This window comes from Haliaeetus albicilla, chromosome 13, assembly GCF_947461875.1.
Source record: "Haliaeetus albicilla chromosome 13, bHalAlb1.1, whole genome shotgun sequence".
In the NCBI taxonomy this organism is placed as follows: domain Eukaryota; kingdom Metazoa; phylum Chordata; class Aves; order Accipitriformes; family Accipitridae; genus Haliaeetus; species Haliaeetus albicilla.
In genome coordinates, this window is record NC_091495.1 from 40,308,665 (window position 1) to 40,325,812 (window position 17,148).

Below are 17,148 nucleotides of genomic sequence, written 5' to 3' on the forward strand. Positions count from 1 at the left end.
TACAAATGCATCCTTCTCACTACTGGCAAAGCTTACCTGAGACATGGTAGAATTTCATCTGTGGTTTGTTTTTAATAGATGATACACAACTCTGGCAACTCACTGTCACAATGGCTATTTGGTCTTCAGATGTGAGCACATTAAGCTCCTTGAGTGTTTTTTCTTTTGCAGTTGCAGTCAGTCCTTCCCTTACCCAGATAGAATCTAAAATAACATCGTCTTTTGTTGGGTCAGTCACTAGTTGATGAAGAAATCTGCCACCCAGTAATAGCTCTAGACTCTGCTGATACTAGTTGCATTTGTTTCACAATCTATACCTGGGAAATTAGTCTCTCATAATGACATTAGTCCGTGTAGTATTCATCTCTCTAACAACAGTTCAGCGATTTCTATCCATATCCAAATCTGACCGTGGGGTCTCTGGCACATTCTTTCACCATCAATCTGAAAAGGATTTTGATTTAGAGCAGTTATGTTTCATTCTTGCTATCCCTCTTTATTTCTTACAGTCTACATTCCTAACTCACAACATTATCCCACCACTCTTACCCATTTTTCTTTTTCCTGAATGACACAGTTCCTTCAGAACTTCGTATGAGAAGCTAGCTGGGTGAATTCTCAAACACAGCCTGCTTTGCTCACGTGCCCGATGATGAACTGATTCAACCACTCTGAGGTCAGGAAGGAAACCTCCCCAGGGATACACCTTGTTATTTTTCCTTTCTCTTTCTCCCTAGAGCACCTAGAGGGGGATACCTGCCAGGAAACATTCCATGTCATGATTTCTGTTGAAAACAGAGGGCAATTGCTGACCTTTCTCTTTTTGTTTCTAAAAAAGCATGTTGGTTCAAAGATGACCATTGTTAGTATTGATGTTCTGCTGCCTTGTACCATTCTCTCGACCATGGCACTGTAGGATCTGTTTAATCAGTGTGTTACTGGATGAAGCAGAATTCCCAATCAACAGGAGTCTAATGCGTTAGCACCAGGTCTCAGCTGAAGCATTTTAGCTGAAGTGCCTCATCTTAATTCCACAGAATTATTGTCCCCCATTACACACCGGTCGTTACCATTAAGTATCATTGGGCTTCAATCAAGTTCTCTAGGAGAAGTCCTCATTAAATGGAGGGCATCATATTTTTTTTTTATTCTGTTCCCAGGAGAATCACTCACTGAGAATACAGCAATGACAGTAATGACAATACCTATGTAAACTCAGATTTGCAGATTAGCTGAACTCAAATAGTCAGCACTAGGGTTTGAATAGGTGATTTTAGCATGCTTTTTGTTTTGGTTTTCTACTGACAATCTTTATTCAGAACTATTTTATTTTAAAAATAACCAATATTTGCTTCAGTTAAATTCACAAGGACATATTACTTGATCTATGTATGTATTTGAGCAGCCATCAAGTAACCATGAAAATATCCATTAGTTCTAGAAAGATTCCCTTTCCCTGTTTTAGCCACTGACAGACACTGAAGTAGTGAGTGATTCACAATAAAATTATGTTACTAGTGGGGAAAAAAACCCCACTAAAATAATGATCACACATCCTTTAACTTCTGAAGTAGAACCTTTTTTCAACAGTAGAAAATCTTTGTATTTGATTTTAAAAACAGTAAGTTAAGAGATTTTCATTGTATCTTTGAAGCTCTACTTAATATCAAAGCAAATTTCAAATAGTTAATGTGATCACAAAGCAGCTGGTGTTGCTCTCCAAACTAAAGAATTATACTAAAAAAAAAAAAAAAACAAACAAAAAAACCCAACAAAACAAAAACAAAAAACCAACCAAAAACCTCTTCAGGCATCTGGAGCTGTATTAAATTTACAATGCAGTGTTAATGTAACCTTTCCATCCCTTTTTCTCCCCACCCCCCTTTTTTTTAAATGCATGTGATATAAGTGAAATCTAACATTTAATTTAGTTTAATATATTGTAACTATACTATAAAATACCTAAATCTTATATCTAGAAGTGAGGCTGAGGCCAGGCTCAGAGACTGGATCCCAACACCCTGGAACTTTGGTTATCAGCCAAACCAAGCCCAAACTGTGTAGCTTCACACCCATCTCTAATCAGAAGCATTAACTTGACACTTTTCCAGACATGAGTAACCACTCTTCCATGCTGGAAGAACTCAGTAAGATGCGTTGTACAGCACTATTTCCATGTCTCTTATTTATATTTGTGTCTCAACAACAAAGCCTGAGTTTTGAGCTTTCATTCAATCTCCATTAAAGAGCAAAAATGTTTTTTGATGAGACCCTTTCAGTTCCAGGTTTCAGTAGCAATTTAAATGAGAACTTTGACATAAGGATTCTCTCTTCTGTTTTTTTTTAATAACCATAAAAAGAGTATCTTAATGCCTCCTGGAGATCTGACAAGCACTACTCCATTGAAAATGAATAGATTTGGTTCTGCAGAAAAACATAGGTACAAATTAAAAGATACTCAGCTGAGCATCGCTGCAGAAGTCTGTTTGCATAAGGAAAGTTAAATGCATGGAAATGTTTGAAAGAGGAGGGCCTTAGTGACAACAGCTGTACAAATAATTTACTAGGAAAAAACAATAAAGGTTTTAGATGTGGCCCAAGAATAAAACATAATGAATTAAATCATAAAATGAATAAAATACCCTACTGCACTGTGCTTTTTAACCCTCCTTTTACTCTGCTCACATCTTCCTGTACTGGTAGGACAAACAACTGTCCTTTCAAACCTAATAAACAATTCTGCACATTAATTGATTTGCCGGATGTAAATCATAACAACTAAAATGAAAATGAACATGTTCACAGTGTGCAAGCACACCACTAATATTTGAAGTAATCTATCTTTTTTTCCCGCTTCTGACTTTAAGGGTAGCTGACAGACTATGCTCAACAAGCAGCAGGCAAAAAAGTGTTTGCCCAAATTTAAAAACAAAACAAAACACAAAACAAAAAAGGAACCCAAAAAATCAACAACAAAAAAAGGAGGATCCAGAAGACAGAGACAGTGGATCATTCAAGAACACTCCTGACTTTTCGTTACATTCAAGGAAGTCATGCTTCTACCCTTAGAAACAATGAGGCAGGCAGAAAACAAGCTGTCTTTGCTTATTGTCTTTACAGTTCATCATGGCTAATTTCCTTTGGAACATAGAGATTTTTTACTCCCAATGTGTAATATTTCACCAATTGAACTACCTTTTGTATCTTTTTTTATACATACAGACCTCTGTAGCCCAGAACAAAGTTTGTCAACGGACGCATCCAGTTTTGAACAAGCCTGAACAAAGATCCTGCTTTCACTCAAAACCTCAAGCATTTTGCAATTTGTCTCAAAGGGTTCATTTTTGTAACACTGAAAAAAAGTCTTGTCGACATTTTTGGTTTTGACAAAAAGTAAGCTAAACCTAGTGGTTTTGCCCAATCTTGATTAATTTGGGGGTTTGAACTTAAATCTCACAATGAAACTCAAAGGATATGAACTCACATGGACTGAAAGTGCAAAAAGGAGTTAAGTAAGCCCTGCAAAACAGAACCAGAGAGTTTCACTTGGCTCTCTTTTTCCAGCTTGGCATGTTGTAAGGCAGAAAACCCAGATGAAGAGTCTATCCCAGCTCATTTTCTTCTCCAATAAACTGCTGATTTTGGTACAAAGATCAAAAGCAAGGCCATACTTTCTCCTGTACAAGAGGCATCCAGGTGGATGGAATGAAGGCGTTCCATCAGGAACCATGTGGGTGCTGCTGTAAGACTCATTTCTGTTTCCCTGTTCGATGTTTCACTGGAAACTTGAAGCTCTTTAGGCTCTATAACATCACGATTTGGGGTGTGGAGATACAGAGGTGAAATAAAGAATAAAGCTGATACTAGAGAGAGATTTCTGCCAAAAAAAACTAGATCCAAAATTCTTCTACAGTTCAGCAGGATCAAAATCTAGGATTTTAGTCTCACTCCTCACCATACAGAGGGGACAGCTAGTGTGCAACTGAAATCAGATATGAATTTCTTCAGTGTTCAGGTGTGTTTGGATCCAGAATTTATATTTGGCTGTTACGACCAATATTATTTGTAATATGGCAGTGCCTAGAATCCCCAGGTGCTAATCAGGATACCCTTGTGCAAGATTTTTTACAAACTCATAAGAAAAAAAAAAAAGAAACTCTATATTTATGTTTCATTACATTCCACAATCAGCTATTTTAGCTGGCTGTAAGAGCTAACAAGATCTGTTTACACGCTATAAACTGGGTTTTCCTTTACTTACAGATTTTTTTGCGTTCTTGGCAGATGATATCCAATTGGTGTTTTTTCTTTATGGCAATTGCCACTTAAAGAAAAAAATCAGCACAAATTTCCTAACGATCAGCACCTCTTTTTTTTTGATGTCTTATCATCTCTAAAAACAGAGAATGAAGAAGTCACTGCAGCCTCTTTAAAACACTCGTGAAAAAAATTAAGTTGGTCAGGAATTTTTCTTTAAATTTACTTCCACTCAAAACAAAAAATTAACAACTCTTTTATATTTTTTGCCTACATTTCTTTAAAATTTTTGGAGCTTTCAAAAGCTTTCGTTTCACAGTATTTCTCTTAACAGTTGATCTCTTTTTCTTTTTTTTTTAATAAAAATATACCTCCTGTGAATTTTTCATTGCGAGTAAAAGTAAAAAAAAAAAAAAAAAAAAAAAAAAAAAATCACTTGGCTATGAAAACATGTTTTGGTGGAAACTTTTAAACAACTCTGTAAACTCCTATGGAGTTTTAACTTCATTCATAAACAAGGAAACTGATGCAAGTGCCCAAGTGATGAAACGTGAATTGCCAAACCTAAGGATGTCACCTTCCCACTACAAGGCTTGTGGGTCTACAAGAAAATCACACATCCCTCAATAAGCTAAAATCCTCTTTGTATCAGGGATGTGACACAGTGAAGGTACAGTAATAATGATAACAAGCAGTAACAGCATTTACAAGGACAGTCCTGATTTTCATCAGTCGATTTCGAAGGCTCTGGCTGACAAAGCATGCATGCAGTTTCTCAAACGCTCTCCTGAATCAAGACCACAAAGTTATCCAAGGTGAGCAACCCCATTTGCAGAGGTGGAAATATATACTAAAAGAATGGAAAAATGGCTCATTAAAGGTCACCCAGCAAATTAGTGATACAGTCCAACCATCTGACTCGCAATCTTCTATCCCTTTTGCTAGACCATGCTGCCTCACTCTCAATTGCATGAGAGTTAGTTCTAGCATCACTTCTCTACAGCGTTCTCTGCCGTGCCATCTTTCACACTACACAGAGACAAGCCAGTGCATCCAGGATGTAAAAGGCTTGAGCATTCCGTTTACATTTGTGTGAGGGCTAAGTTACAGGTAGAACACTTATTTGTTAAATGTAGTTTCGTAAAAGGTTAGGGTATGAAAGGTGGGAGACCATGTCTGCCTTTCTCTTCACCAGTGACACACTTCACCTCCTTCTGTGTTTTTATTAGCTGGTATTCACAATACATCAGCGACAGCTATGATGAAACCAGTGGCAGATTTCAGAGCAAAGCAGCTGGGTCATTGTCCCATGGGTCTTGTTGCTTTGCTGCATGAGATCTTAAAGTGACCATCACTATTTTGGCTTCTTTTTTTAAGGAAGCTGAAAGGGAGGGCATGAGAGTGTTAAAAGGCAAAAGAGATGGAAAGAGATAGGGAGCAGAGGGAAAATGAGGAGACTGCTTGTGTACCACGTACAGAGCTACTTTGAAAAATTCTGAGGCATCTAAGTATCACAAACATGATCCCTGCTGTGGGCAGCTGTATGTGCGAGTGCTTTGCCCGAGGGTGTCAAATCAAATATCCACTGCTGGTTGGTACAGTACATCACTTCCCCTTGGGGATTCAGAGTGGAAAAAGAGGAAAAAGGGGGGGGGGGGGTTAAATACAACAAATGGAGAAAAACTTTAACAATATCTGATAAGGCTTATCATATACTGTCGTCATATTTATTATGAGCAATGTAGGAGAGAGGAGAGGGAAAAGGAAAAGAAGAAAAAAAAGCAGACAGGTTAATGCTGAGCCTTATAAGACTCACCTGGAACCGTCTCATATCTCTTGGGTTTCCTGCTGTTTTCAAGCAATTCTGATTGCACTTGAGAAAAAATTTTAAGAAGAACCTGGAAAGATAAAGAACCACGTCACTTCTGTTAACCGTAACAAAACAAGTGTTTTTATATTCTGTTTTGAAGTATACATCACAGTGATTTACGTGATGGTGTATCAGTAGACCAGGACTGTAATAATTTATCAATACAGAAACAAAACAAACAAACCCAAACCCTAACAAACAGAAGTTAAAAAAATCAGGTAAAGTACAACCAATGTGACTGTAATCCACTCTGAGCTGGGCTGCTATCTGGTATAAGTCAACATATCTACTCCGATTTATGCCCGTTTTCTCACTGCATGTGTGACCACACGATTTTAGTCTCTTTCTTTATCTCTCCCTTGCATACAAGGTCTTTCTTTTGCTGTCTGAAGGGATTTTCTGTGAAACAATACAGAAGGATAACGTTATTGCAAAAACTACAAAAACCGACAGGGCAACTCTGAAGCAGATAAGCCTTGAAACTACTTAGAATGTATTAAAAAAACAGAAACAAATACAGTTCCCAGAAGAAGCTGATGAGATTTCATCATGACGATGTTTTTAGTTATTAAGATTTCAGTAACTAAAGCAGAGAAGCAGAACTGCCAAAAGTCCGGATTATAATCTTACACAGATTTTGAGAGAGGATAACACAAACACAACCTGAAGTAATACATGACAGCTCATGCTGTCCAAGCAGATAAACCTATTAACATTGTACAAAGTTCTCGAGCCAATTATTTTTGCCCTGTCACATATGCCTATCTTTATGTGTTATTATTCTGTAGAGTTTAGCTTGTCATGTACACAAGTTGAATCTTCAGCATGCTTGATTGGCTTACCCAGCACTATGCACTAGAGCATATAGATTTTACAGTTTAGAAATACTAGGCAGGCATTTTTCTGTAACCTTTTCCACAAAATTTTGCGTCAAATCCAGGGAACAGAGGATTCATCCCTTTGTTATCTCATTAATCTGGTTAAATTTGTGAATTTCAGAGGTAAAGAAACTACACGAAAAATCATAGTTGTTGGATTAAAAACCAAACAAGCATGTCTTCAAAATTCAGACATAACAGGCAAGAAATTTTTTGGCATCCTCTATCGCAAGTGAAAATATTTTCTGTGATTCTTTCTGTTTCCATTTGTCGGACAAAATGGGTTTAACTGCAACAATTAAAGCTAAAAAAAAAAAAAAAATCAAAGACTTGAAAATAGATTTAGAAGGAAAAAGACTTGGATTTAAAAAAAAAAAATAGTTGAAGAATTGATTTAGAATACAAAGAACTATTTATTTATTTATTTCTCTTGCTGAGTGCTTTCCTTAAAAAAAAAAAAAAAAAAATCCGCTTTTGCAGTAAGTTAAAGTCCCAGGTGAGCCAGGCCTATTTCCCTTTCTGTTACTATGACAACGATTTTTTACCGCAGTCCCTAAGTCCCTTCAGAACTCACACATTCATGCCTTGAATTAGAACTTTAAAGGAGAAAGATGTATATTTCCTAGGGTTTACCAACAACAACAACCAAAATAGTCCTAATGCAAGACAATAAAGCAGAAATCCACTCTCCCTTGTTATTGCTACTTTCTTTGCACCAGTTACATCGCGGTACTTCTCTTCCATCTGCCCCAAACATACAAAGAAATATCGAAGGATCTGATCCATTTGTGTTGCCTGAACAAACAAACCCCTTCAAAAACCTCACGACAATTGAACCCACAACCCCCCCCAGATAACGTCATATAAAATGACTGTCACAAAATACATCCTTCCAGTGAGCTTTTTAAATTAAAACGGTCCTTTTTTTCCTTAAATCTCTCACAAACATTTTAAAAATATCTAAAATATTTATTTTCTCTGTGTGTGCATTTTGCAGACTGTTATTTTTATCGCCATCGTTCCTTCTCATTTATGGCTTAAAGAGCTCACTGGTTCTTCTTGTGGCACAGCTTAGGGTGAAAGTACAGCGTCCTGCTGCGGTCTCTCTTCACGTTGGCATTCAGGTTCAGTGGGAGAGATGTGTCGGTGCTCGGCTGTCAGAGGGCAACTTCTGTGAACACAGCCCTGGTCACCTCCTTGTACTCTGAACTAAAAATCCTACAGAACTTCATGCCTCAGGAGTAGCACTGAGTGAATATATTCTATCAAATAAGTCTTATTGACTCCTCATGCTAAAACCTGTGACCTCTTTTATTTGAATGATTCGGTAAGCAAGATTTTATCTGTATGAATGTTTTCAGAAGGAAAAATACTATGCATGCCAGCACACTCAAAGATTCACAGGAGAGCGCGAGCCAGAAATGTTACTCACAAACACTCCTTTTTATCCTGCCCTCTTCTTACAGACACAAAAAAATATTTGCAGATATATAAACAGCTTATGTTACTGAGATCTACCTATGAAAGGAAAAACTGCAGAACGGAACCAAACTATGTAATGAAACCAAGGCAAGTAACTTTACATGAAAATCAATGAGCCACTGGCTAACTGACTATTCTGGAGGATAACTGAAAACAAAAATCCACAAGAAGTTGTTACTTTCAAGGAAAAATAAAAGATCAAATTAATCAAGAGAATGTCCAGTTTCCTTTTTAAAATTTTTAAATGCTTGCATCCCTGTTCATCTAGATGAGAAAAATTATCAACGCCAACTAAAGAATGAAGAAAATCAGAGCAAAGAAAGGTGCCTGTAAGAGAACTCGCTGCATCAGCTGAACTGACTTTGGGAAGAGCTAAGATACTGCAGTACTGTGTGTTACACAAACCCCTAAAAGGCAGATACAGAAAGGTAAAAATTCTAAATGTATGTTTAACAGTATTTGTGACTGAACTCTGCAACACTGCATGGCAATGAACTAAATTCATATTTTCTGCTAAACATCTCCAGAAAATGGGGTTTCAGATCCCCAGCAAATGTAAATCAGCAGCATATGTGAAAATTAACTTGGATTTCAATTAGATCTGTGCTGACTCATACCAACGGGTGTATCGTCTATTAAAAATACACAGACAACAAAACTCTCCTTCTCTCCGAGCTGCCTGCTTCCTACAAGATGCAGAGCATTCTCATCATCCACTGACTGCTTTGCAATAAACAGCATTCACCATGCAAATGCACGGAGCTTTAGGGTATTTAGCCAGGATATTTAACCAACAGCAATTTTGGGAGTATCACTTGAGACAAAGGTGCCTGACTTTCTGGAATTGCTGAGCACCTCAGCTGCTGAAAATTGCGCACCTTTAAGATATCACAAAATGGGCATCAGTAATTCCTCATCTCGCTTTTTAAAGTGCTGGCTTTGGTTTTTAGTACTTAAGCATAGTGGCAGTATTCATAGATATTGCCTGTGCCAAGAGATCTGTAGTTTCTTCGGAGCTCACTGGATATGCTGCACTAAGACAGTTTTCCCTCCCATCACCCTGGATTTAGATTTAGTTTTATTTAGATGCACGCACAAGAATTGTTATCTTTCCTCTAGTTGAACCACATCTCTTTTTCTCCTTTCAGAGTTTCTCCAGTCAAATTTTAGCTGCAACTGGGCGTCTGCATGAAGTATTTGGTAGGTTGTTATATATACATATATATTTTAAATGGTTGCATCTGGGAAAGGCATTAATATTTATTGCAGCATTAGAATAAAAATGACTTGGGGGGAGCAAAGAGGAGGGAAGGTTTAGCACTAAATGAAGCTGATTTAGGGGCAACAGGAGAATTACAGAAAGGCTTTATTAATTTTTTTAAATGAGAACCTTTAGCCAGTTTTTGGCCTTAACCTACACATACATCAAAAAAATAAACGCCAGAATTTAAAAAAATTAGCTCATTTTCATGTTTCTTAGCTGGCCTTTGTTCCTTGCTATGGACAGCATTAGCTATGAGTTTAGCAGATAACTCTGATTCCAGCCAAGCAGAGAGAGCATGGCCCAGTCATCTCATAGATCAACATCTAAGGCCGCTGGGGGAAAACCTAAATACTTTTGAATGACTGCCACTAAAAATTCTGGCATTGCTATAGAAAACCTGATTAACTTAATGCACAGACATAAAATTAATTAAGATATAACTATAGACTTATCTTTTTTTTCCTATTGCCTCTCTCATATAGTCAAGCTTTCTACCTACAGAATGATACACTTGAAAGAAGTCTCCAAAATGCCACCTTAAATATAACTCCCTCTTTTAGGATTTAGAGGGAGCTATTTTAAAAGTTACTGCTCCTCCTACTGCAAGTTACCATCATGCCAAGGAGTTAGGCAGATGAATCATTTAAGTGCCCCTTTTTCACTTCACTACAAAGACAGCTGTGTTATCTCAGCTATTTTTCAGCCATACTATGAGCAATCCTATCTGACTTTGTGGGAAAGCAGACCGGGAGCACTCATACAACCCATAATACAGTTGAGAGACAGCAGAACAAATTCCCCTGCAGAGGACTGTCAATGGACAGTGAGAAAGGGTAAGGGCAAAGTAAGTAAGGTCTCGCATCTCTCAAGCTCTTTCCAAAGCAATTGCTGACCCACACTCCCACCTTGTCTGTGTATGCCTATATTATTAGGTTCTGTACCTACCTGAGGCAACTTAAAAATGTGGCTACAACTAGAAAGCATGTTCCACACCTCTGAGAGTGTTTATCCTCCATCTTGGATGACTGAGAAGAACCTTAATCAAATCCTGTTGGAGTCAGAAAAAAAAAAAATCTTTCTTGTGGCTTCAACAGGACTAGACAGAAGCCCTAAAGAGCAGTCCCACATGCAACAGAAGGTGTAGTTTAAAAAAAAAAAAAAAAAAATCCATTAATGTTTTTTTTAAACTCTGCCTCAAGACCTGGGACTGATTAGTCTCACCACATGGAACCACAGAAATAGATAATATGCTTTGTGCTTTTACAGTGTCATTCTATGGGACTTAAACTTCAATTAATTCTGCCTCACAAAACCCCTCTGCAGCAGGTGGTGTAACTCACCATTTTACAGGCAAAGATGCCAGGGCCTGGAAACTGGGAGGGAATTGCTCCCCATCACATCGCAGGTCTGTCACAGAGGTGGGACTAGGACTCATGATCTCCTGACTCCTGGTTCTACATCTTAACTAACCTTCCTATCCACCTTTTGTGCTTTCTTAAAATACAGGTACAGAATCAAGAGAGATAATATTGTTTTTATCTTCTGAGCAGCCTCTGGATACTCTTTGAAAATATCCCCTGTAAAGCAACTACTGAGATAATCCTGTGTTGTTTGGGTTACTGTAGAATTTGGATTCATGGCCTCAGTCATTTTTTGGCATGAGAACATGCCTACCACCTAGTACGATTATGTTCACCAGCAAATCCTACGATGCTACAACGTAATGAAAATATAAAGATATGGTGGCCTTCTGCTTAAATAATTAAAGTGCTTCCAAAAAGTCACAAAGTGAACAAACAAAAACTAGAACCTGTTGTTATGAATATCTTTGCTCCAGTTAAACAATATTAAGATTAAATATACTATGAACTGCAAAAGTATCATTACCGGCAAGGGCCTAACTCCAACTCCATCAAAGCTAGGAAATTCTGGGATCAGGGTCTCCCATCCTCCCCTCGACTCACCCATGTGTGTCTTGGCATTGCAAACTCTGAGATAAGTGTGGCAAGTAACCCTACCCGATGCCACAGCATGACAAAGTAGAAGGCTTTACTTGAAATTGCGTCCTTTCAAAGGGACTAGGTCAGATTCTGCACATACATGTGAAGGTCAGTGTTTAAAATCAATTAATTGCATTTATTTGATATCATCATCTTGATTTTAATGAATACCATGGTAGAAGACTTCTTTATAATCTGAATATTTATCTCTGGAGTAATTTCTTTCTATTATGTCAGTATGTATTATTAGGGAGCTGATGAGAAAATTTCCTGCTCTTTTCCAGCAGTTATAGTCAATGTGGGATCAGGCATTGCACAAAGGCATTCTAAATGAACACACAACTTAGACTGTGTGAGATATGAGTGAGGTTATTACAATAATCCAGAGTATTTATATGATACTCCACAAACAGCAGCTAATTAATCTTCACAAAACTCCTGTGCATAAAGTGTGAACCCAGTTTAACAAATGTGAAAACCAACATATGTAGGTCAAAAGACTTTTCTGAGTTTGTCAGAGATTTACTGTGAGAGAAGGGAGCAGGAGTCAGGTGATACGAGGTCCCAAGCCTAGGCCAGGAGAAGAGAAGTTGGCTGTTCACTTGTCACTTGTTTTTTAATAGAAAGACTCCAGCTGCACCAAAAACCACACATGAGCATTATGCCTGCTACTCCTGCCCCCAACAACATCCTCGCTTCCTGACGGAAAAACGAGAAGCACTTCTCTACCCTCTTGCCTTAATTCAAAGTAATTCCTTCAGTTATGGGACCAGCAATCCGGTTAGACTTCTCTACAGCTCCACGCTTCTGCACACAGAGGACAACCAGACTGTGCAAGAGAATTGCTCAGCCTGGCATGAGAGATGAGTTAGATGTATGCAAGCCTAAGGGAGACAGAGTAAGTAATCTTTTGAGGTCCCTTCCTCATAAATGTCTATGATTCTTATCTTTACGCTTCCACCTATACTTTCTGCCACATGCAGGCCCTTACATTGCCATTACATCTTCCTCCTCATCTCACCTCTCTGATTGTCTCTCAAGCTTCTAGGCACTGATCCTGACCCCTTTCTACAGGAATTTTTTTCCTGCGCTCTACATTTCTTTTCCAGCTTTGAAATAGATGCTTGCCAAGGTAAAGTCCACTTCTGCAGAGGTCTAAAGAGCACAGTTCAGGAGTAACTGCACTGATGTTAGCAGAATTGTAATGGCAAAAGTGAAGCCGGCTTCAAGATGTGAGGCTTTTGTGTATTTGTACTTGTTTTATTAATTCAAGGTGGTTTGGACCAAAATCTACAGGACACAAATATCCTTTGCACTGAGGAGAGTCTAGGTCAGAAGTTTTCTGTTTAGGCCCATCTTTATTATTAAATTAATATTTAATCAATCAATATCAGCATGCTCATTCCAAGATGCTCGCAATGCAAAGCATATGAAGACATGCAGATCAGATAAGTGTAATAGAGAACAGGTGGAATTAGTGCTTTTATTTTAAAAAAGGAGAAAAGCTCAAAAAGGATTTTTAAATGCCACAAGACATTGTATCCCTCAAATAAATTGGAAACATCAGATAATTTTAAGTATCAAAACAATTCAGTTTTCCAAGGCTAACAGTCCAGTATCATTCACCAACATCTACTGTTCAACATCCTGCTTGCTTTCTCCCACACTTAGTCAATCACTCCAATTTAGATTTTAAGTTTAAAGTTTAAGTTTTGATGTGGGACCATTATTTAGGGCCTCTTTTTCTTTGCCTAGCATCAGACCTGAAACACCACCTGGAAACACTATGGGAAGGCAGAAGACTATTAGTATTAAGTGTCTGATTTGTACAGCCTCTGACCCCTTGTAGCACTGAGGTCAGAAAAGCTAACACTAGAGATGGATGTGAAAATGGAACAAAAAAAGGTTAGTGATTCAGCTAAGGCAGGCCGACAGTTTAGACTATCTTAAAAGTCAGCCTTAAAATTAAAGGATGGCAGCACCCATCTTAACACTGCTTGTAATTATGATTTGTTTGCCATGCCAAGAGGTCCTCCTAATCACACTCGGGAAAGGAACACTCTATGCAATGTATTAAAGATGATACAGGACGAAAGTACTGGTATCCTGTATTTCAGGTGGATCAAGAAAGAACATTGCACCTTCAGTCCACAGCGATGGTTGGAGCTGAATTCATGTCTGACTCCCAGTCTCATGCCTTAACCATAGGACAATTCTTCCTCAAATATCCCATTTCTCTGCAGCTGAGAACATCGTATTTCTCTCTGCCCTGTATCTACTGGCTTTTAAGAGCTTAGTTTCCAAACTAATATTAACTGAATGTAAACCTGCAATATGTCATCCAACCCCAAAACATGTCAGTAAACTTGATATTTACATTCTGTACATTTTCTGGCTTCTGCACAATTTCCATCTCTAAAGTAGATTCTGTTCCAGTCTTTCTGAGCAGCAGCAGACACACACATCCACAACTGCAATTCACACTCATTTGGTAAATGCTTATTCTGTCTTGCAAAGTGATCCCATTTTCAAGAAACAAGGGTTGGGGGAGAGTGCACTGCCAGTTATACAGACAGTCATTTCTCGGTGCTGAATGCAGTTATTTGGCATGGCCACATTTGCTAGGAAAAAAAAAATCTCCAAGGAAAACCTCCTTGTTTGTGCACTCTGATGAAAACCTGACACCATTAATGAAAATAATAATTGAACTCTATGGGTTCGAATTGAAAATGAAACACAACACTAACAGCGTGTTTGTAATTGCAATTGTTTTCCAAAAAGTCTTCAGAGGACTCTTTGCAATCTGAACAGTTCCCCTTTTCCTTTGGGTTTTCCTCCTTCCTCCCACACCAAAACTTTCCAGTAACTTAGAAGACAATGGCTAAAAGCTTATTTATACTGTAAGATCCATGTTATTCATGCCATTTGGCACAGGACCAAATGCCATAGCATAATCAAAAGTCAATAGGCAGGGAGGTAATAGAGTAGAGGATTGGGCTGACGGGCTGTTGAAAGGGACGTTCAGATAATATTCCCTGGTTTATTACAGTATCTATGGGCTCCAACTGTGCTAAGCACTGCACAGTCACATTGTGAAATTGTTAGTGGAGAAAAGATACACGAAGGACAGGAGGAAAGGCAGGCTTTTATGCACATTTCACCGATGGAGAAGTCAAGGCACGTAGAAATTAAGTGACTTGCCCCATAGCATAGATCAAGTTGCTCTTCCAGCCAAGAACCACATACCAGTCCTGCAAGTCCATGTTTGTGATTTTACTGGTTCTTTTTAATTGTGACAAAAATTTCATAAAGCTCATTGCCTTAGAACATAACACCCGGCTGGATTTTTAAAACACGGCCAAATTCTTCTTCATCACACTCATCTCAGCCTCAGCAGTACACACATGGTTTGGTGCTGGACTATATCACACAAACAGGCCTGCTGATGCTCTGCAATACTGGTTAAGTCTATTCATTCTTTGGTATCACTTTGTCCTTATAACTCTACACAGGTGCAAATTTAACTCAAGTTCTACTTTGCAAAACCTATGGATCCCAGAAAAGGCTTACATAGGTGTTAAATGAGCACAGAATCCGATCCCCATTCATTTTTGTTCCATACTCAGAGAAACCGAGAAACCTACGATTCCTGTATCTTTTGACTCGTCTATTCTCTTACCCCATCGCTCTCAAAAAATATCTGTCTATTGAGCCATGCTAGGCTGAACAGTGAGCACCAATTACACCAATGGCCTTTTTGCTGCTGATGGGTCTGCTGGTTTTTACTATTTCTGCCAGATGGCAGAGGCCAGCACATAAAAACTCTCTACCCTGCAGTTAATGCAGAACTTGGTAATAACTTTCGTGTGACTCCAAGGGATCAGAAAGTTGCGCTGATGCAAACGTTAGAGACGGAACCAAGGTTAGGCACCTATTTTACACCTGCCAGAGTGGATATCACTCAGCTGAAAGCTCTCACTCATTTATGAAGGCAAGAGTATTGCCTGTCCCTAAACTGTTTTTGTATAGAATGAACATGCATTCATTTGCTAAAAAGGCAAATTTACATCCCAGCAACTTGGGTCCATACACATTTTGCCTACTCTCTTTTCTGAGGTCTATTCAGTTGGTAGATTTGCACCTATTGTACTTCTGGGTCTAGTCACAGATGACCTTGAATCTGAACATTGGTGTAACATTATATTCCTATGACAGATTTATAGATTGGCAGATAGGGGTGCATTCAGTGCATTCCTTCCCTAAGACAGGACAGCATCCAATGTTTGTTAGCATCATTAAACTAAAACTGACTTTTCACCTGCTCCCATACCATATGCAGCTGCAAATTTTTAAATTAAACTATGAAGCCATGCATAAATTTACATATATTACAGACTAGCCTCTCCATTTAACATGCAAATGTACTCCAATGTTTCAGAACACCTTCTGTCGCTAATTAATTTGCTGAATTATAATTAGACTAATCCTGCATAATTAATAAGCACAGATTTTTTTTTAATTTCTAAGCAGCTTGATGAGATCATTCACTTCCTTCTATAAACTGCTAAGTAACTGTTAAAAAAAATCTGGAAAGAACATATGTGAAAAGGTATGTTTGATGTCGCATACAAATTTAAACTAGCGGGCGAGCTTCAAGAAAGTCAAGATTAATATAGGTATACGGCTGAAGCAAAGAGACCGTCAACGCATTATTTTCAGGGGCAAGGACCAAGATCTTCTGTCTATTTTATTCCTTTTGCTTTTACCCATCGGACCTTCCAAGATCATAGACTGAGACAGAAAAGGATTACAGAACCGTATGTAGCATTAGGAGATGTTATGATATTAACACACCGTTGTATATCAAAACACTCTCCCTGTACATGCTGTGTGTGGATAAGCTCCTTTGATGGTATTTGGAATTGTTTTCATTTCGGCTGCCAAAACCAACGGAGATCATTCTAGTGAAACAATTAAGTGCTATTAGCACTGGATTCATTCTCTAATGATTAAAATGAAGGGTCTTGCTTTAATGTTGAAGAGCTTGGATTCAGAGAAATATGCATACCAATACATTTTTTAAAATGTGCAGTGTTACAGGCTGTAGACTAGGGAGTCTACTCCTGATGCACAAAGCAGCCCTTGTGCATGAAACAGCCAAGTCCTAAGATCTCACCCAGCAATTTAATCGTGCAAAGAAAGAGGGAAAGAGCATCCAGAATATCACAGGATATTTTGCAAACAAGAATGCAAACAATAACATGAGTGTATTACATTTATAAACTTCTACACACACTGTCTGTAATCTCATTTGCTAATTACTGTATTTATTTATATACTTTTTGATGTATATTTCAGCTCTATTGCTAACATCCTTGTTTAGTCTTCACTTCAATC

General features: G+C 38.2%; 1 protein-coding gene across 3 annotated transcripts in view; it reads right to left on the minus strand.

Annotated features, from left to right (window-relative positions):
* EBF2 (EBF transcription factor 2) overlaps nucleotides 1-17,148 on the minus strand; it is a 150,121-nt gene that overhangs the window by 34,455 nt on the left and 98,518 nt on the right. For all 3 annotated transcript variants that reach the window (XM_069801071.1, XM_069801070.1, XM_069801072.1), the window contains exon 7: nucleotides 6,074-6,155. In XM_069801071.1, the coding sequence (XP_069657172.1) occupies nucleotides 6,074-6,155 (82 nt within the window). The remainder of the gene's footprint in view (nucleotides 1-6,073; nucleotides 6,156-17,148) is intronic.